Source organism: Hydra vulgaris, chromosome 10 (assembly GCF_038396675.1).
Source record: "Hydra vulgaris chromosome 10, alternate assembly HydraT2T_AEP".
NCBI classification, from domain to species: domain Eukaryota; kingdom Metazoa; phylum Cnidaria; class Hydrozoa; order Anthoathecata; family Hydridae; genus Hydra; species Hydra vulgaris.
In genome coordinates this window covers 37191830-37210000 of record NC_088929.1, presented here as the reverse complement: position 1 = coordinate 37210000, position 18171 = coordinate 37191830, and the positions used below count along the sequence as shown (strand labels likewise).

At 26.0% G+C, this 18171-nt stretch overlaps 1 protein-coding gene across 1 annotated transcript in view; it reads right to left on the bottom strand.

The window, feature by feature from the left end:
• LOC100210231 (uncharacterized) overlaps nucleotides 1–18171 on the bottom strand; it is a 232714-nt gene that overhangs the window by 135512 nt on the left and 79031 nt on the right. Inside the window, exons 16-20 of the mRNA XM_065807935.1 lie at nucleotides 17957–18037; nucleotides 13015–13068; nucleotides 12110–12181; nucleotides 8829–8903; nucleotides 2649–2732 (exon numbers count right to left, since the gene is read on the bottom strand). Of these exons, the coding sequence (XP_065664007.1) occupies nucleotides 2649–2732; nucleotides 8829–8903; nucleotides 12110–12181; nucleotides 13015–13068; nucleotides 17957–18037 (366 nt within the window). The remainder of the gene's footprint in view (nucleotides 1–2648; nucleotides 2733–8828; nucleotides 8904–12109; nucleotides 12182–13014; nucleotides 13069–17956; nucleotides 18038–18171) is intronic.

Sequence of the window (18171 nt, the reverse complement as noted above, 5' to 3'; positions counted from 1 at the left end):
AAATTTTATTAAGCAATTCTGTATTAAATTTTTGTACACTGGAATTTTTTAAATTATTGGCCAGGTTAAGTTGGGTGTTACTTCGATGTTTTCTTTTATTTGCCATATGTATTTGAATAGGGTGGTTGAATTTTGCATTTTTTTGCGCTTATATCTTGCAAAAAATATTTAAGTGCAGCAGACTATTTAAAAAAAAGTTGTTTTTTGAACCACCCTAATATATATATATATATATATATATATATATATATATATATATATATATATATATATATATATATATATATATATATATATATATATATTTATGTATATATACACATGTATATATATATATATATATATATATATATATATATATTTATGTATGTCTATATCTATATATATATATATATAAATATATATATATATATATCTATTTTATGTATATAAATATAAGCAATCCAATTTTATTTTATTTTTTGCAAACTTTTAGCTAATGAATATTGATGTAGACACATGAAAGTTTATTTAAAATATACTTTTAGTAATAAAATTAATTTATTTAAGCCATTTTTATTATTCGGAAAGTTACAGTTTTACTCATTGTTGCATTATAAAAAAATTATCATTGTAAAATGTTATTTTAATCATGAATTTATTTGCAATCTGAATTATTTTAGTGTGAAAATGGAGCTAACATGATCAACATGATTGGTAAGATTTTATACTTTAAAAAATATATATATTTCAAGGAATTAGTAAAAAAACTTTTTCAATTTTTATGGAACATAAATTAACAAAAACATGATATTTTTTTTTTAATATTTAGTTAAAAAAACATAAATTCTTTAATAATATATGCAAAAGAATATTAAATATTACGTTTTTAAATTTAAAGTTTTGAATAATGATGTTTAGTTTAAACACATTTTAATTTTTAATTTGTGTAACGTAAGTTAAAACTACATATGTTTGATAAGTTCTGGCGCTTTTTCATAAAGTTTTTGTTGCATACTGAACAATTACATTTTTATGTAATTCGTATTTGGTTAATATTTTTTGTTTTGATCAACAAATCGTTTGTAAATACAACTAAGGGAGTTGTCAATTTTAATTTGTCAATTTTAAACCCCTTCCCTCCTGTTACAAACAATCACATATACCTGCATCCCCTCTCTTCCTAAACTGTCATAGCAGTTTTTATGTCTAAAAAAATTTTTTTTAATTTAAACGTAAATACTTTATAGCATTTTAAAAATTCAACCTAATGAAAATAAGGCAATACGCATAAACATAAGAAGTGTAAGTAAAATTTTCAACAAACTAAAAGATATTCTTGTTTAAATGACTTAATAAGTAAATAATAAATAATAATAAAGTGGTCCTAATAAAGTAATTTTTAAAGTTGCTCTTGGTAATGCAGAAAAACTGTTTTCGATTTGAAAACTTTCATAAATGTTATGAAAAATCACTTGGGAAAAGTGCCACCGTTTTTTTAATAAAAATTGCTTTTGTTAATTACTTTTGGTGAATGAATTCAATACTTTTGCAATTCTTTTTTTACGTAACTCTAAAAAATCTAACTCCTAATAATAGATATAAAAAATCTTTGCAAGTTTAACCTCTGATGAATTTTTAAATATTTTTTTAACTGGTATAGAATTCTCAACATCTATTGAAAATTTCTGATACAATCCGCTTTACTAATTCGCAAAAATTTGACCTAAAAGTTGTAACAATTTTTTTCTGAGTAACATAAGTTAAGTGGCATTTTTAGTGATAAGTTCACCCTCCTTTAGCCAGACTCAAAACTCAAAGCTTTTATTCTTCAGACTAACAGCTTTCATACAAAATAGCTAAAAAATTAATTTACAGTTTAAATAGGCAAATATTTGATAAAGTTGTTGCGCTTGTAAAGTAAGTTAAAAATAAATTGCCTATATATATAAATATATATATGTACATATATATATATATACGCACATATATATATATATATACATATATATATATATATATGCACATATATATATATATATAAATATATATATATACATATATATATGTATATATATATGTGTGTGTGTGTGTATATATAAATGTAAAAAAAGAATTTTATAACTATTGTATATGAGTTTATATTATTGTATAAGAGTGCTCGATAGTTGCACTAGAACTATTTGTATATAAATAAATGTTACTGTTACCCGCAGTACCAGGAATTAGCATATAACTAATGTTTATAATAATATAGTTTTTGCAAAAACATAAAATCAAAACTATATTATGATAAACATTAGTTATATGCTAATTCCTGGTACTGCGGGTAACAGTAACATATTTATATATATATATATATATATATATATATATATATATATATATATATATATATATATGTATATATATATATATATATATGTATATATATATATATGTATATATATATATATATATATATATATATATATATATATATATATATACATATATATATATATATATATATATATATATATATATATATATATATATATATATATATATATATATATATATATATATATATATATATATATATATATATATATATATATATATATATATATATATATATATATATATATATATAGTTAGTATACTCTCAAGTACTTTTAAAACCTTACAATGTTGTCAAAAATGGTGCATTATTCTTGTTGACTGCTTTTGGAATGTACTGTATTCCTGGCTCATATTGGCTATCTAAATATCTAAAGAATATATTTTGTTTCAGAGATTAACAATCTATAATAAAGAACAATATAATCATTATTAAATTTAACAACAAAAATTTTTTGAATAAAATTTATATAATATTTAAATAAAACAATTAAAAAATAGTGTAGGAAAAGAGTACCAAATAGAGCAAAAAAGATTACAAAAATTATGTATTTTCTTATATTCTATTTATACAGGTTTCCAGTTTTTTTATATAAACATGATTTTCACAAACTTTTAAAATATTTAGCAATGTCTAAGTTATACTCTTTTTAGTATTTTCAAAAGTATTCTTGAAAACTTCAAAAATATTTTAAAAAACGGAAATTTATTTGTTTATTCTGTAATCATAATAAAGGTTTTAAATAATTAACACTTTGTAAAAAGTATTAACTTAATGTACAAAGTGTTAGTGTTCTATAAAAAAGTTACTAAATCATAGATAACCTATATTTTGCCCATTTCAGTATTTTTAACAAAATTTTGAAACTAATCTTTTTGTTTTCACAATAACTAGACAGTATTTTCAAAGTTTGATATAAAGCAGTTTTTTTTTCTTTACAATAAAAAAAAACAACAACTGCTTTACATTAAGGCTTTTAACTTAGTTCAGTTCCAACCATTTAAGTTCAAGTTTTACATTTTAAACAAAAACATTTTTTACTTTTTTTAAAAACAAATTTCATTAGTAAAAAATATCAAAAATCAAAGTCTTTTATCACAATGTCTATCAAGGCAATCAATGCAAATTGAGACAATCAATGGTTATCGAGGCTCAATCAAACATTAAATATTATGCCAAAGTACATTTTTTATACTTAAAAAAAGATTTAGATATAACAAGAAGACTAATATATAAGTAAAAATATATAAGTAATAAGATATAAGTAATAAGATATAAGTAATAAGATATAAGTAATAAGATATAAGTAATAAGATATAAGTAATAAGATATAAGTAATAAGATATAAGTATAAAGAATAAGTTTAAGTTTCGAAAATTAAATTTAGAAAAATTTAATTGAGAACTATAATCCTAATAAAAAACATAAACCAAGTTATTGTACTAGATGTAGACAAAACCCATAATTCAAAATTCTTCGTAAAATTAAAAAAAAGGTAAAAATAAGTAACAGTAAGCTATCTTTTTATATTTTCAAATAAATTGGAAGCTATAGATCAGATAAAGCTGTTCCACTTACAAAGATCCCCAGTAGCTAATTTTCACTGACTTATGGTTCAGTTAAAGAGAGTCAGCAAATAGGCCAAAAAAAGTATATTCAAATTTCCGTATTGTGAAAAATGTAAGAAAGCATGTTAAATGTTGTGTAAAACTCTTTATGCTAGATAATTTTTCTATATTTTTTTCAACTATGGATTTTGTAACCATGAATTTGCATATTGTTCTTTAAATTGCTAAAAGACTACTTGACCATAAGTACCCATAGTCAAAACCATTCTGATTATTTGAAAGCAACAATCTTAGTATTCAGGCCACTTATGTATTAAAGTAAGCTCATTAAAACTATTTTATACATCTCTTAAACAATTTTTTTCTTCTAGAATAACTGCTTATAAAAAAAATTAGATTTGAAGTTGAAAAACTTTTTGTTACAGTCGGACAGTTGTACTCAGGGAATGACCTCAATTCCTAATAACCACTTTTTTGTCATTCTAAGCTATCTTGAGCATCACCATGGATTCAAGAATCAGTGTTTGGGCCAGTTTTTATTCTTTCTCATGTTTTTATTATCCTACAAATAACTGGGGATTGGTATTTAGCTTTATATGGGAAGAGAACAAAAGAATTTCTTTATATTTATTATGGAAGATATAAAACATGTTTTATTATGGAAAAGCAAAAAAAAAAAAAAATCTTAGGCATATATATTTCAATAATAAAATTGATACATAACTCTAATATACTTACACCCTAAAGAAAATCTTTTGAGCTTATGTATTGTAATTGTAATTGTAAAGGATTTAATATACTATATAATATTTTATCATTTATAATATATATTATTATCATATATAATATACATCATTTTTCTTTTATTGATTTACATTTAAATTTGATGGTACTTAAACATAGAACTTCATAAGTAAAAAAAAATTTTTTTCCACAAATCTTATAGTTTCTTCTATGAAATTCCAGATGCATCAATTTTTGATGTTCCCAGGCTAGAATTATTATGTTCCCAGGCTAGAATTTTTGCAAATCCCAGGATAGAATTTTTGCAAAGCATTCTTATTTGACGTAAGTATAAACATATATTTGGAGTTTTCTCTATGTCTAAAAGTTCTCTTAAATACCAAAATGTACTGCATATCCCTTGCTTCCATGCCTTCCTTGCTTGCTTGCCTCACATATTACTACTCTCTTTGTTATCAAAGTACTTTTTTTGAATAATAAAGTCCTTCTATTCCGATATTAAAACATTTGATAGTGATTTAAAAATAATAGAACCAATAATAAAATTAAAAATAATAAAGAATAATAAAATAAACATACCTAACAAACCCCTTTTAAATAGATTGTGATTAGAATTAAGAATTGTGATTAATTGAATAAGTTTGAATAAAGATTACCTTTATTTCTAAAACTTCTATATGGGTATACATGAATTTACTTTATTTTGTCTATTTTATCTCACAGCAATTTACACCAAAAGCAAATATGTATGCTTCACAAAGAAACAAGTGTTTTTACTAGGAATGTTGGAGTCAATCTTTATAGTAAGTAATATCTGTGCACTTGCCAATGCGCAGATATTACATACTGATGTATGAGTAAAAGATAGAGATGGTGTCTCGATAAAAATACTCATCTTGGGCAGATGTTAACTCCATCCAGCTAAAATTCCACTGAGTCTGGGCTCTTGGTTAAGTATAGGCTAGAGGTGGTGTTTCAATAAAAATATTCATCAAGGGCAGATGTTAACTGCATCCAGCTACTGTCTTGTAAAAGGCCGCCTAACCAAAGACTTTAGGGGTAAGCAGTTAATTCTGTTGACCAGCCTCAAACCCCATCTTAATCTAATAGGCTGGCTTAGATGACTAGTTTAAATTTGGCTTTTCCTTTTTCAGATCTAAGTTTTGATGGGCGCTATCATTTGATTTGCAAAGTCTCAAATAGTCACATGTTTGGCTTGGGGGTATACTTAAGCATCAATTCATCTACTTGTTGAGAAATTAGGTTTGTGACTTCTGACCATTCTTTTATGTGCTACCGCTTAGCCCTTATACTATATTGTTCTCTTTCTTCTCAAGAATGAACTCTTTTAGATAAAATTGACAATGCCCTTTTTCTTTATCCCTCTGCCAATATTGTTGTTAATGTTGACTTTAAGGCTCATCACACTGGATGGCTTTGCTCTGACACCACTAGCCCTGCTGGCATTAATACCCATACTTCTGTAAATCTCTTACTCAGATAGTTAACTTAGTGACTCATTCATCCGAACATTGCACTACTTACTAATACCCTAAAGCTGACTGGGATTCTGTTAGTGATTTTTTTCGTGATGGTCCTTGGGCTGATGTCTTTTCTTTTTTTGCTGATAAATGTGCCTGGATCCTCCTGGATCTAAGCAGAAATGGAAGCTTTTATTCCAAACTGTTGGTTCCAAATCAAATCTTATTTTACTCCATGGTTTTCATCTTCTTGTGCAGCTGCTATATCTAATCATTATCATTTTTAAAAAACAACTCTCTTGAGAATAAACACCTATTTATTATTGCAAGAAATCAATGTAAAAATGTGCTGTCTGATGATAAGCTCCATTAATCATGGTTCACTAAATCTTGTATCTTATCTCAGAAGTTAGGCTCTAGAGACATTTAAAAAATCTTCAACAGTGTCATTTATGGGACTGATTTTATTACCACTCCCAAGGATAAGGTAGAACTATTTGCAAAGAACTTTTACTCTAATTTGACTCTTGAATCTTATAGCCATTCTCTTTCTTCCATTCCAATTAAACAAGTTAACACATTGTAAGACAATCAAATCACTCCAACACAACAGTTAACACTATGACATGACACATTGTAAGACATTCAAATCACTCTTCTCACACACTCAATCACAGCTTCTGTTGCTATAGTCATATCTTAATTAAACTCTTCTATAGTTTGTGGTCTAGACAACATTTCTGTCATATTTTTACAAAAGTGTTTTCATGAACACTCTTCAATTCTCTCTAAACTATTTGTTTTCCTGCCTGCTGGAAAGTAACATCTGTGGTTCCAATTTTCAAAAACTCTGAAAAACTTTCTAAAAGTCTTCTACCAGTTATTAGCATAGTGTTTGATAAACAAATTTTTAACATTCCATTTTGAGTCTGATAACTTACTGCCAGAAAACCAATACGGTTTTAGATCCTCTTGTTCTATGGCTAACTCGCTAACTGCTGTGAATGAAAGAAATTATTGTGCATTAGATGGAGGCAGTGAAGCTAGGGCTATTGCTCTCAACATATCTAAAGTTTTGACAAAGTTTGGCATGCTGGTCTTATCCATTAAATTGCTTCCATGATGTGTTTGGGAAAGTTTTTGAGATTTTCAAATCATTTCTTTTTAACTTCTTTATTAAAGTCATCCTCGAAGACCAACACTCTACTTCATTTCCAGTACCTTCTGGGGTAACTCAAGGTTCTATCTTTGATCCTGCTTTGTTTCTTTTCTACATTAATGATCTTATCAATAACTTTACTCTAAATTAGCCCTTTTTGCAGATGACTTCATACTCCTCTATTAACAAAAAGTCTTCTCTTTTTGATTGCTTAGAACAGGCAGCTGATCCCGAATCTGATTTCACTTTAACAGATTGAGGACTATAGTGATTTGTGAATTTTAGCTTTAATAAAACTTATTTATTTAATGCACACAAATATCTCAATACTCCTATTTAGATATTTTTCAACATTCCTATATTGATAAATGGCAAACCACTTAATGAGTCCTCTTCTTTATGTCTTTGCAGATTATTTTTCCATATATACAATTGATTGCTAAAATAGCATCTGCTAAGGTTGCATCTCTTCATTGAGCTCGCCCCTGTATGGAATACTATTGTCATATTTTGACTGGTTTTTCTAATGATACTCTTTCTCTTTTAGACAAGGTCCAAAAACGCATTGTAAATGTAGTTGGACTCACTCTATCTGCCAAGCTTAAGCCTCTCTCCCATCATCCTAAAGTTGCATCTCTTTCTCTTTTTCTACAAATATTATCATGATCACAGCTCAAAGGATCTAACATTTCTAGTTCCACCAACCACAACACATTCTCTCTATATATTTACTTATAAATATATATATATATATATATATATATATATATATATATATTTTTAGTAATTCACCTCCCCAAGCCCAAAAAGGCCACTACAGATAAGGAGGCTACTTGTGGTTATAACCCTTGACAAACAAGGCTGCTGTGCAGAGAAACAAGTTGAGCGCAGTACTACCAGGGATGGTGGGAATGGAACTCGGAACCTCTCACTTATGAAGTGAGTGCTCTACCACTACACCACTACTGCACTAATATAATATATGTATTACACCACTACCGTACTAATATATATATATATATATATATATATATATATATATATATATATATATATATATATATAAATATATATATATAAATATATATATATATTTATAAATATATATACATATATATTTATAAATATATATATATATATATATATATATATATATATATATATATATATATATATATATATATATATATATATATATATATGTATGTATACTTTCATAAGGACTCCCAACTTAATAGTGGTTACTAGCAGCCTTGTTGGTAGTGAATCAGAATTTACAAAAAATACAGTGTTTAACATTTATTATAATAATATTAAACAAAATATGGTAAAAATTTATATTAAATTAATTACGATAATATATATTGTTAGTTTGCTATGTTTTATCTGAAAACATTTATTTGTAAAACTTACATACTAGCAAATTATTTCTTGAACTGGGTTAGTTCACAAAATGTTATTAACATATATAAACAAAAATTCATAACAGTAGTATAGATATAAAAAAAACTTACAATTCATTTAAAGAAGTGTTAATAAAAGCCTTTTCATGAATTGATGATTCTTGAAGATAATTAAAACTAACATCCCTAGCATATAAAGAAGTTCAGTTAGTCATATAATATTCCGTATAAAGTTTCATAAAATATTTTGACTTTAAATTTTATAGAAAAGATATTCACAGTAACGCAAGCTTCTTTAATAATAACTTTGATGCTACCATTATGTAATTAATAATGTAAATAGTTAAAAAACATTTAAACATGTAGTGTTTACTGTTATAATTTATTCTTTCACAACTTTTTTAAATCAAATTAAGATTAAAAAATTAAGCTAAACTTATTTATTATTAATAAAAATTATTAAATAATTTAATACCATAAAATAATAAAGTAACTTATAATTTTCAACAATTTAAATTTTTGTTGTTAGACTTTCAATTTTTGCAATATGTACAAATTTTGCAATATTGCTTTCTAATTTAAAAGAATAAAACTAAAATTAAAATAGTTTATTCTAAAAGCTTGGATTCAAGTAATTCGTACAATTAAAAATCCAATTTCAATTCTAATGTATTTCTGATATTGATTCCTGAGATGATTCCTGGTATTGCATAAAGCTTTTGTTATCTCATATAGATCCTGTTGTTTTATGTTGTTTCTGGTATTTTGTTTAATTTCTGATGTTTTATTTGGTTACTGATATTTTTGTATGGTTCCTGGTGTTTTAAGTAGATCCTTATATTTCATACATTTCTGATATTTTGTATAGTTCCTGATACTTGATGTTTAAGGCCAGGTCAGGATCAAAATTATCACGATCACTATGTTACTGGTAACTTGTTCTTGCCAGAATACCTCTCTTGAAAGCAAACCTCTTTTTATCATTGCAAGGAACCAATGCAAAAAGGTATTTTCTAACGCTAAGGTACATTATTCCCAAACTACTTCTTCTATTTTATTTCAGAAGTCAGAAACTACTTTTAGAAAATCATTAATAGTATTTTATAAAGACCTAAAAAAGAATTGCCTATAAAATAAAAAGCAGTGCAATTATCAATAACTAATAATAACATACTTGTTGGTTTTAGAAAATGCTAATAATGTTGGTTTGTTGGTTTTAGAAAAAGAGAAGAAACTACAGATGGAATATTTATTCTAATATTTGATAATGCAATATTTGTTGCAAAGTGAGTTTGAGAAAAAATATTTGAAAAAAAAAGTTGCCATATTTAGACCTTAAAAAATTTCGAAAAAAATATACTGGAAAGTGACTATGTGGAGTTTGTTTTATTTAAGAAGATTGGATGATAGTTAGAGAGGTTTGAAAGATCTCCAATTTTTGAAAATTGGAACCAAATATGCCATTTACTAGCAAGATGGAAAACAATATTCAGTCGAACACTAGAAGACTGTAACAAAAATATTATCTAAACCTGGTTATTATGTTAAGTTAAAAATAACTTTAAATATTTTAAGCAGGCAAGAGTGAAAACAGTTTAATTCATTGTTAGACATTCAAGTCTAACAATGAATTAAACTGTTACTTTGAATGACAAGAAGAGTGTATCCATTAATTTCCAGAGAGATCAGAGGATTTATACTTTATATAGTTTTATATAACCTTCACATAATTACTTATTATTTTTTTCTGTTTACCAATAATTTGAAGATAATGGAACTTACAGTAAAACAATAGCTTTTTGCATCAATTTCTTGCAATCATAAAAAGAATTTTACTTTCAAGAGAGTTGAATCATAAATAAGTTACTAGTAACATAATGATTATAATAATGCTAATAATTTTGATTCTGATCTGATCTGAAAGGCTGAGAATAATTTTTACATTTTCAGTGTAAATTTTAACTAGATTATTGATCAGTAACTATCAACAGATTTTAAATTATCAAAAGCCCATAAGTTATGATCCAGCAAATTTAAAAATATCTACACATTATGATTGATGTAAAGTTTGCAAAAATATTTTAGTATACATAATTAATGATAATTAAGAAATATATTTGTTATGAATTATATAGAAGCAGTAAAGCAAGAGATATTCCTATTGACAAATTAAAGACTTTCAATAAAGTTTGGCATACATGCATATATGCTTGTCTAACCATAAGCTCTATTTATATGGTGTATCTGGAAAAGTTTTTAAAATTATTGAATCATTCCTTTCTTAAACATAATATTAAAGTTATCATTAATTAATTCATCTTCATTTTCAGTTACTTCTGGGATTACACTCTTCTTGATAATTTTATTTCTAAAATGGCTCTATTTGCTGATGGCACAACTATAAACTTCACTTTGACAATATGTCAAGACTGAAGTATATAGTTGTGGCATCAGCAAATATCACCAATTAGAACAGACAATACTTAATGTAAAATTTCTTCTGTGAAAACATGATGCTAACAGAGGTTAGTGAATTTAAACCCAACAAAAACTCAGTTAACTGCTAATAGCTATCACAAAATTGGTGATCTTTCAAACTCTTATATATTAATGAATGGCAACATACTCACTAAACATAAGTCCTATCTTCCTTTTAAATACTACAATCATAATAAATGTTATCATTAGTACATTATCTGCTTGGATTATTTTTCACTACTGATCTAATTTTTGTAAAAATTGCATCACTTTCTTTTTTCAAAAAAGCCATCATCTCTCAATTCACCTACCAAAATACAATCTTGTATAATAAACTATTCAGCAAAATCACATTTATTTATTGCAACTGTTTTCCTTTGAGCATGATGTTTTTTATTTCCTCAAACATGAAAAGAATTTTCTACTATTACTAATGTTTTCTTTATTCAATTTACAATTGTAATTGTAAGTCATCTGTCAATTGTTTTCTTTTTTTTAATTTTCTTTTATACTTTCTAAAACTCACAACTTGAACTAAATCTACTTAAAAAATAAAAATTTGTTTTAAATAATTATTTTTTAAACAGATTTAATACTTCGTTAAATATTTATTTTTAAAACAGATTTAACAATTTGACACTATTTTGAATAATAACTTTAACCATGCACAAGATTACATATGATAATAAGGCAATAAAAATATTTATTATTGTCAATGACAATGTTAAATAGTTCTTGCTATAAAAACTCACCACAAGGAATGGTTGGTTGCAGATTTTATTTTGAATGATTGAAAAGTATTATTAAATGGTTTGTATTATTCATATTCATCCTTAATACTTAATATATATACTTAATATATTAATATAATACATTAATACTTAATATTAGTCATTTATGAAATATATACTTACAGATAAATAAGGTTACGACATAGTTGTAAGTCTTTTTCATCTATTGCTTTTAAACGATTGAACTTCATGTATCTATAATTATGATAAAAAGTATATAAAAAACACTTTTTAAAAACAACATTTTAAAAATGGACTAAAAAAGTAAAAAACAAACTATTTCATGGGACCAAAAGACTTTGTGTACGTACACAACTTGAAATATCTGCTAAAGTCAATGACTGAAAATGTTGGGCAACTAAGTACAACTTATTCCTATTAGCGCCCAACATTTTCAGTCATCAACTTTAATGGATATTTCAGGCTGTGTATGTACACAAAGTCCTTTGGTCCCATGAAATAGTTTATTTTTTACTTTTTAGTCCAATTTTAAAATGTTGTTTTTAAAAAGTGTTTCTTATATACTTTTTTAATATATTTGCATATTTTATATACTGATTGTATATTATTTTTATTATTAAACAGTGATTCTATTTATTTACGCTAAACTAAAACGCTAAAAGTTTGTTGTTTATTATTTGTTTTAATTACTTTTCTTAATGATTTCTTTTATCTACGCTAAGTCTTTTTGCATTGTTTGTTTTAATTACTCTTTTTAACGGTTTTTTTTATTATTACCGCTGACCTTGTGTTTGTTTTGCGCGGACACCAAAAATGAATAAATAAAATAAACCAACCAACAAAAAAAAAAAAAAAAACTTACACAGGTGTTTTTGATTTTTCTGTATTTTTATTAGTATATCTTCTTTTTTTTTTGTATTATATATTACATTAAACAATAACAGTACTCAAACAAATGCAAACACAATGTGACAAAAAATAAAATAAACTAAAAAATAAATTATATATAAAGTATAAAGTTTTTATATTACACAGATGATATTATATTTGATATTACATAGACTTACAAATGTGTTATAGCAGGTGTCTTTTTGAATGGTTGAAAATCTTTTCTTTTTAATCTATAAAATAAACAAAAAAATAATATATATATATATATATATATATATATATATATATATATATATATATATATATATTAGGGTGACCCAAAATTGCAAAGAAAATTTTTTTTTAGAATTTGAACATGCTAAAATTACCTATCCATTATACACCACATAAAGAGTCTCTCCCAATAATATTTCCCTTTAAATATGTTGGGAACAGCTACAAGTAAAAACTGATTTTTAATTCTGATTGAATTTTGGTGAAAATGAAACATTTTAAACTTGATTATGAAAAAAATTAAATTTAAAACTGTTTTTTGAAATTGTCGTTATTAAAGATAATTAACTGATAAAAAAAAATCAACACAATTATTTTCTAACATTATTTATTCAACATGAGTGGCATTTTTTTTGAGACAAGCTTTCTATGCTCTTGGACAACCAACAATATATTCTGGCATTGATCTTCATTGTGGGATGTATCAATATATTCTTGGATAAGACCAATGTTTCTTTCAGCACAATCATTAGCGACACATAACCCACATACAAAGCTGCAAAAGTCTTTACAATATGCAAGTTCTTCCAAGTCTCCCTCAGTCTTATACCACTCCCTGACAACATTATTGGTGTCGGTAATAATAAATAGAAGCCAACTTTCCTCTTTAATTAAGACTTCATTTTTAGTAGACTCTGAGATAAACCTTTCTTTAAACCTTTCTTGTTAGGTACAGAGAATGTAAGTAGTTTCCCTATGACAGACATTTTGGTACCTGTCAAGATCAGGATCAGCCAATGCCATAGTAACACACTATGGGGAAAGATATACTAAGTATGGTTTTGAAGGTTTTTTAATAAAGTACTACCAACATCATAATCCCAATCCTTTTGGATGATTTTAGCAGCTTTGTATGCCTCAAGGTCATTTACTACAGCATGTTCAGCTTTGCTGGATTTAAGAAAGAAAAGAGCAAAATATAGGGCAACAATAAAGTTAGCCTTAGACTATTACTAACTTCCTGAGTGATTATCAAAAGACTTAAGTCTTCTGATCACCACTCAGGAAGTTAATAATAGGAGGCCTAATATCAAGAAGCCCCAAGTAGATGCTGTCATACATCTGGCATTATGGTTAGCGCCTGGTTGGTACAAACTAAACTTTTCAAGCTTGGGTGAATTAACATTCATATAGAATGTAAGGTATTTTACCAAATGATTGTAATCATTCCTAGAAAAAACATTATTTTCAAGGGAATAAGCAATGAATTTCTTAGACTTGAGATATAAATTGTGAAGATCACTTCCAAAAACCAGCTCACTTTCAGAAAACTTCTTGAATTTTTTCTCAGTTCCTGCTCTACTAACAATAGGGTAATAACTATTCATCCAAGCGAAATTTAAATCTTTATATATCTGTTTAGACGGTCCCACAGTTTGCTCTTTAAAAATAGCTTTGATGCCCCATTTTATAAGGATCTCTGCAATATGGTGCCAACACAAGAGCCAGAGAACTTATTGCCCTAAAACTCTAAAGTTACAATTGCTTCTGATTTCTTTCCTGTGTTTAAAACTGCAATGTCAGTACACACAGCAATGATATTTTCTGATACTTTAAAATATTCTACCAGATTCTGGAGTACAATAGCCACATCATTAGCTTTTTCATTGTCCATAGGAACAACTCCAAGAAGTAAATCATTGTTTGACAAAAACTCAGGACTTGTAACTGATACTGCTAGTCTATCAATAAGAACTTTTTTCCTTGATTCTTCTTCTTTACAATTTTTCCATCAAAGTGTAGCACCAATGACTTGTACTTCATTGTTTCCATATACTTATTACGGATTTTACAACCTAAACAAATTTTTATCTTTAAAATTAATAATTTCTCAATCAGCAATCTGAAACAGATTACTATATTATTACAATCTAAAAACTAAAATATTAAAACAGTATAATTTGTTACCTTCAGAATGGATTACTTTGTATCTACCTCTTCTGATCGACTCTCTGCTAATCCTTAACTCTGTGATATCTTCTTCAAAATAATTTAAAATGCTAGAGATGAATAAAGTTTGATGTCTTATACTGATACCAGCTCTCATACTCATTGGTGTGGTTGCTGCAATCAAACACTCCCTAGTAATCTCCTTGTTTACTGCTAAGGCTGAGGGACCAGATCTGTGTCTTGATTTACGTCTATCAGGTTTATCAGCCAAAGTTGGTTCAATGCTAAAGTCAGGGTGATAATCTTCTCTATAAGGGTACAGCTGGGCAGAACCTATCAAAAAAGTTTTTTAGTAAGAAGAAATCAAAAATATTTTTTTATCTCTTGCATGACATGATATTAAAAAGGATGGGGGAGAGAGAGAAATGACTAGGAAATAATTAAAAGATACTAAAAAACATTAAACCTAGTACTGATTTTCTTTTACTTTTTTAAAAGGTGGTTCATCTTCTTCACTGATATAGTTCTGATCTTTATCATCTGTTCTCTCTGTATTATTAGGAACCAAACAATCTGTTTCAGTTTTCTTCTGTTGCTCTTTGTGTCTAGTGTATCTGTCAATTCTTCTCTCAATCTAAATAAATAAAAACTTTTGAAATTTAATATATAAAAATGTTTAAATATGATTGATGAAACTGGTAATGCTAAAAAAATGTTAATGTTTAATCACAATTAAATATCATTTAGAGGAAATTATCATCTTTTAAAAAAAATTCAAAAGACGAAATTCAAACGACAAAAAGAAATTCAAAAGACATTTCAAAAGACGAATCTTAATCAGTTTTAGTTTCATTAAATGTTACTCTGGCCCCTAACTCTTTATCAACGCAAGCACTGATAAACATTTTACCGTCTTGTCTTTGATCTTGAAGAAAGTCTAGGTCTTCTTTTATTGTAGCACTGTCTCTTGGCATAGAAGTATCCTAACGCATGGTGTTCTCAAACTGTTGAGAACTGATGTCAAACAGGTAATCTGTCATTATCAGGAACTTTTCTTGCTGCTTTTGAGATGGATTTGGCTTCATTTAAAGTTTTTCTTCATTAAAAACAGCTTTATATTGCTGGTAAATTTTTAGAAACTTGTTTAGTATCTTTACTTCTGAAAGAACATGGTTCTGAAAACCACAAGAAACCCAAATATTTGCAATACTCCGGAGCAAACAGTATTCTCCAGTCACAGTTGCAAGGCCCATCAGTTCTTTATCTCCATACTTCATATCTCCAGAAGATGTCTTTTGTGCACAAGCAAAGTTAGTCTTGATTAGTCTGAATCTTTTAAACTTGGGAGAAATAACGTACAGAAAGTATCTAATAACATAACCATTAGTAGACAACTGCCTGCTGGGTAGAAAGTTCAGTGGAGTTTTAAGGAGATAAATAGGTCTTCTTGGGTTGTAATTGATTAGCTTTACAGCTCCTTTTTTAGCATTTTTCTGAAATATTCACATGTTTGAACAAAAAATTGATTTAAACATTTATAAAGAAATATAAAAATTGATAAACTGTACTTTTAAGTGTATTGAGTATTAATATAATAAGAACTTAATGGCAGACAGTAGTAGCAGTGGGGTGGTGGGGTCCTAGGATTAGGGTTACAGATAAGGGGGGAGAGGAGTTGGTGGGCATTTTCAATATGATTATGAATAAAACAATGAATAAAAATAAAAAAAAGTATTTTTATTGTACATCAACATTAATCTACTATTTCCTCTTTTACGTAAGTTTAAACAGGAAAATGATGTCTGCTGAAATTCGTTAAATAAATTGATATTTAACATTATAATACATGTATTATTTATAATGCCTGAAAAAATTATATCAAATATTTTATAAAATGTACAAGATATTATTTTACTGTAAAAATATTTTTTTAATAACTAAGTGGCTAGATGTTAAATGTTGTTAATTGATGAAAAAAAGTAAATCATTAAAGTTTCAAAGCATTATTCCAATATTTAGTAACAGCTCAATTAAGTTTACTTTTCAATGGGGTCCTAAAATTAAAAAAAAAAGTTCCTTAAAAGTAGGTCAACCTGGTACTCAAAAGAAGCAAAATAATATATAAATTTCAAAATTAATAATTGTTTTATAAAAAATAAATTAAAAAATTTTTATTTTTATTAAAAACTTGTAAATATGTACTTTTTTTATTTCTAGTTAAAAAGCCGTAGTTTTTGTGCAATTAAATCTAAAATAATAATTGTAGTATAAAAATTATCATTTTTTTTGAAATTTTTATATAATTTCGCTACTTTTAAGACCCAACATGACATACTTTTGAAAAAACTTATTTTTTCGAAATAATAGGGACCTGTTAAAAAGTAAAGCTAATTGAGCTGTCCTTAAAACACATTATTTAAGTTTGCAATTTTGAACTAATTTTCCTGACCAAAAACCATATCAAATCAAAGGGTAGCCCAAATAAAGTTCAAAAATTATTTTTTTTATATACAATTTTGAAATAATCTAATAAACATGTAAAGTATACTTGTCTATAAAATAAAAATGCTAATTCTTTGAAAAAATGGATATTTACTTGTAGCTGTTACAAGCATCCAGCAAATATTTTGCCTGGGAACTCATACTAGTTAGCAAAATCAATAGAATGAATTTTCATTTTTTTTATTTATTGGTCACCCTAATATATATATATATATATATATATATATATATATATATATATATATATATATATATATATATATATATATATATTTATATTTATGTATAAACATGTATATATATATAATATATGCAGATATAGATTTTAGTGTGCACATGTATGTGCATGTATGTATATGTGTGCGCATATACTTTTATTTATATATATTACAACTATTCATTATAATTAATAGCATTTCCTTTAAAACCGAAATAAATTTTATTTATATTTACAAGTAGTAAACTTGTGCTGTAGATGTAAAATCTTCTTTATAATAATCATTAAGAGACTTTATTTGGTTGCCATCAAGATACCTAACACAAAATTTTAAAAATAAAAACAAAATGGCAGTATATTTGCATTACACAACAACTCAATAAGGAAATAATTTAAAAAAAATGACTTGCTAAAGTATATATTTCAGTTAACATTGTTTTAAAGAAGTATT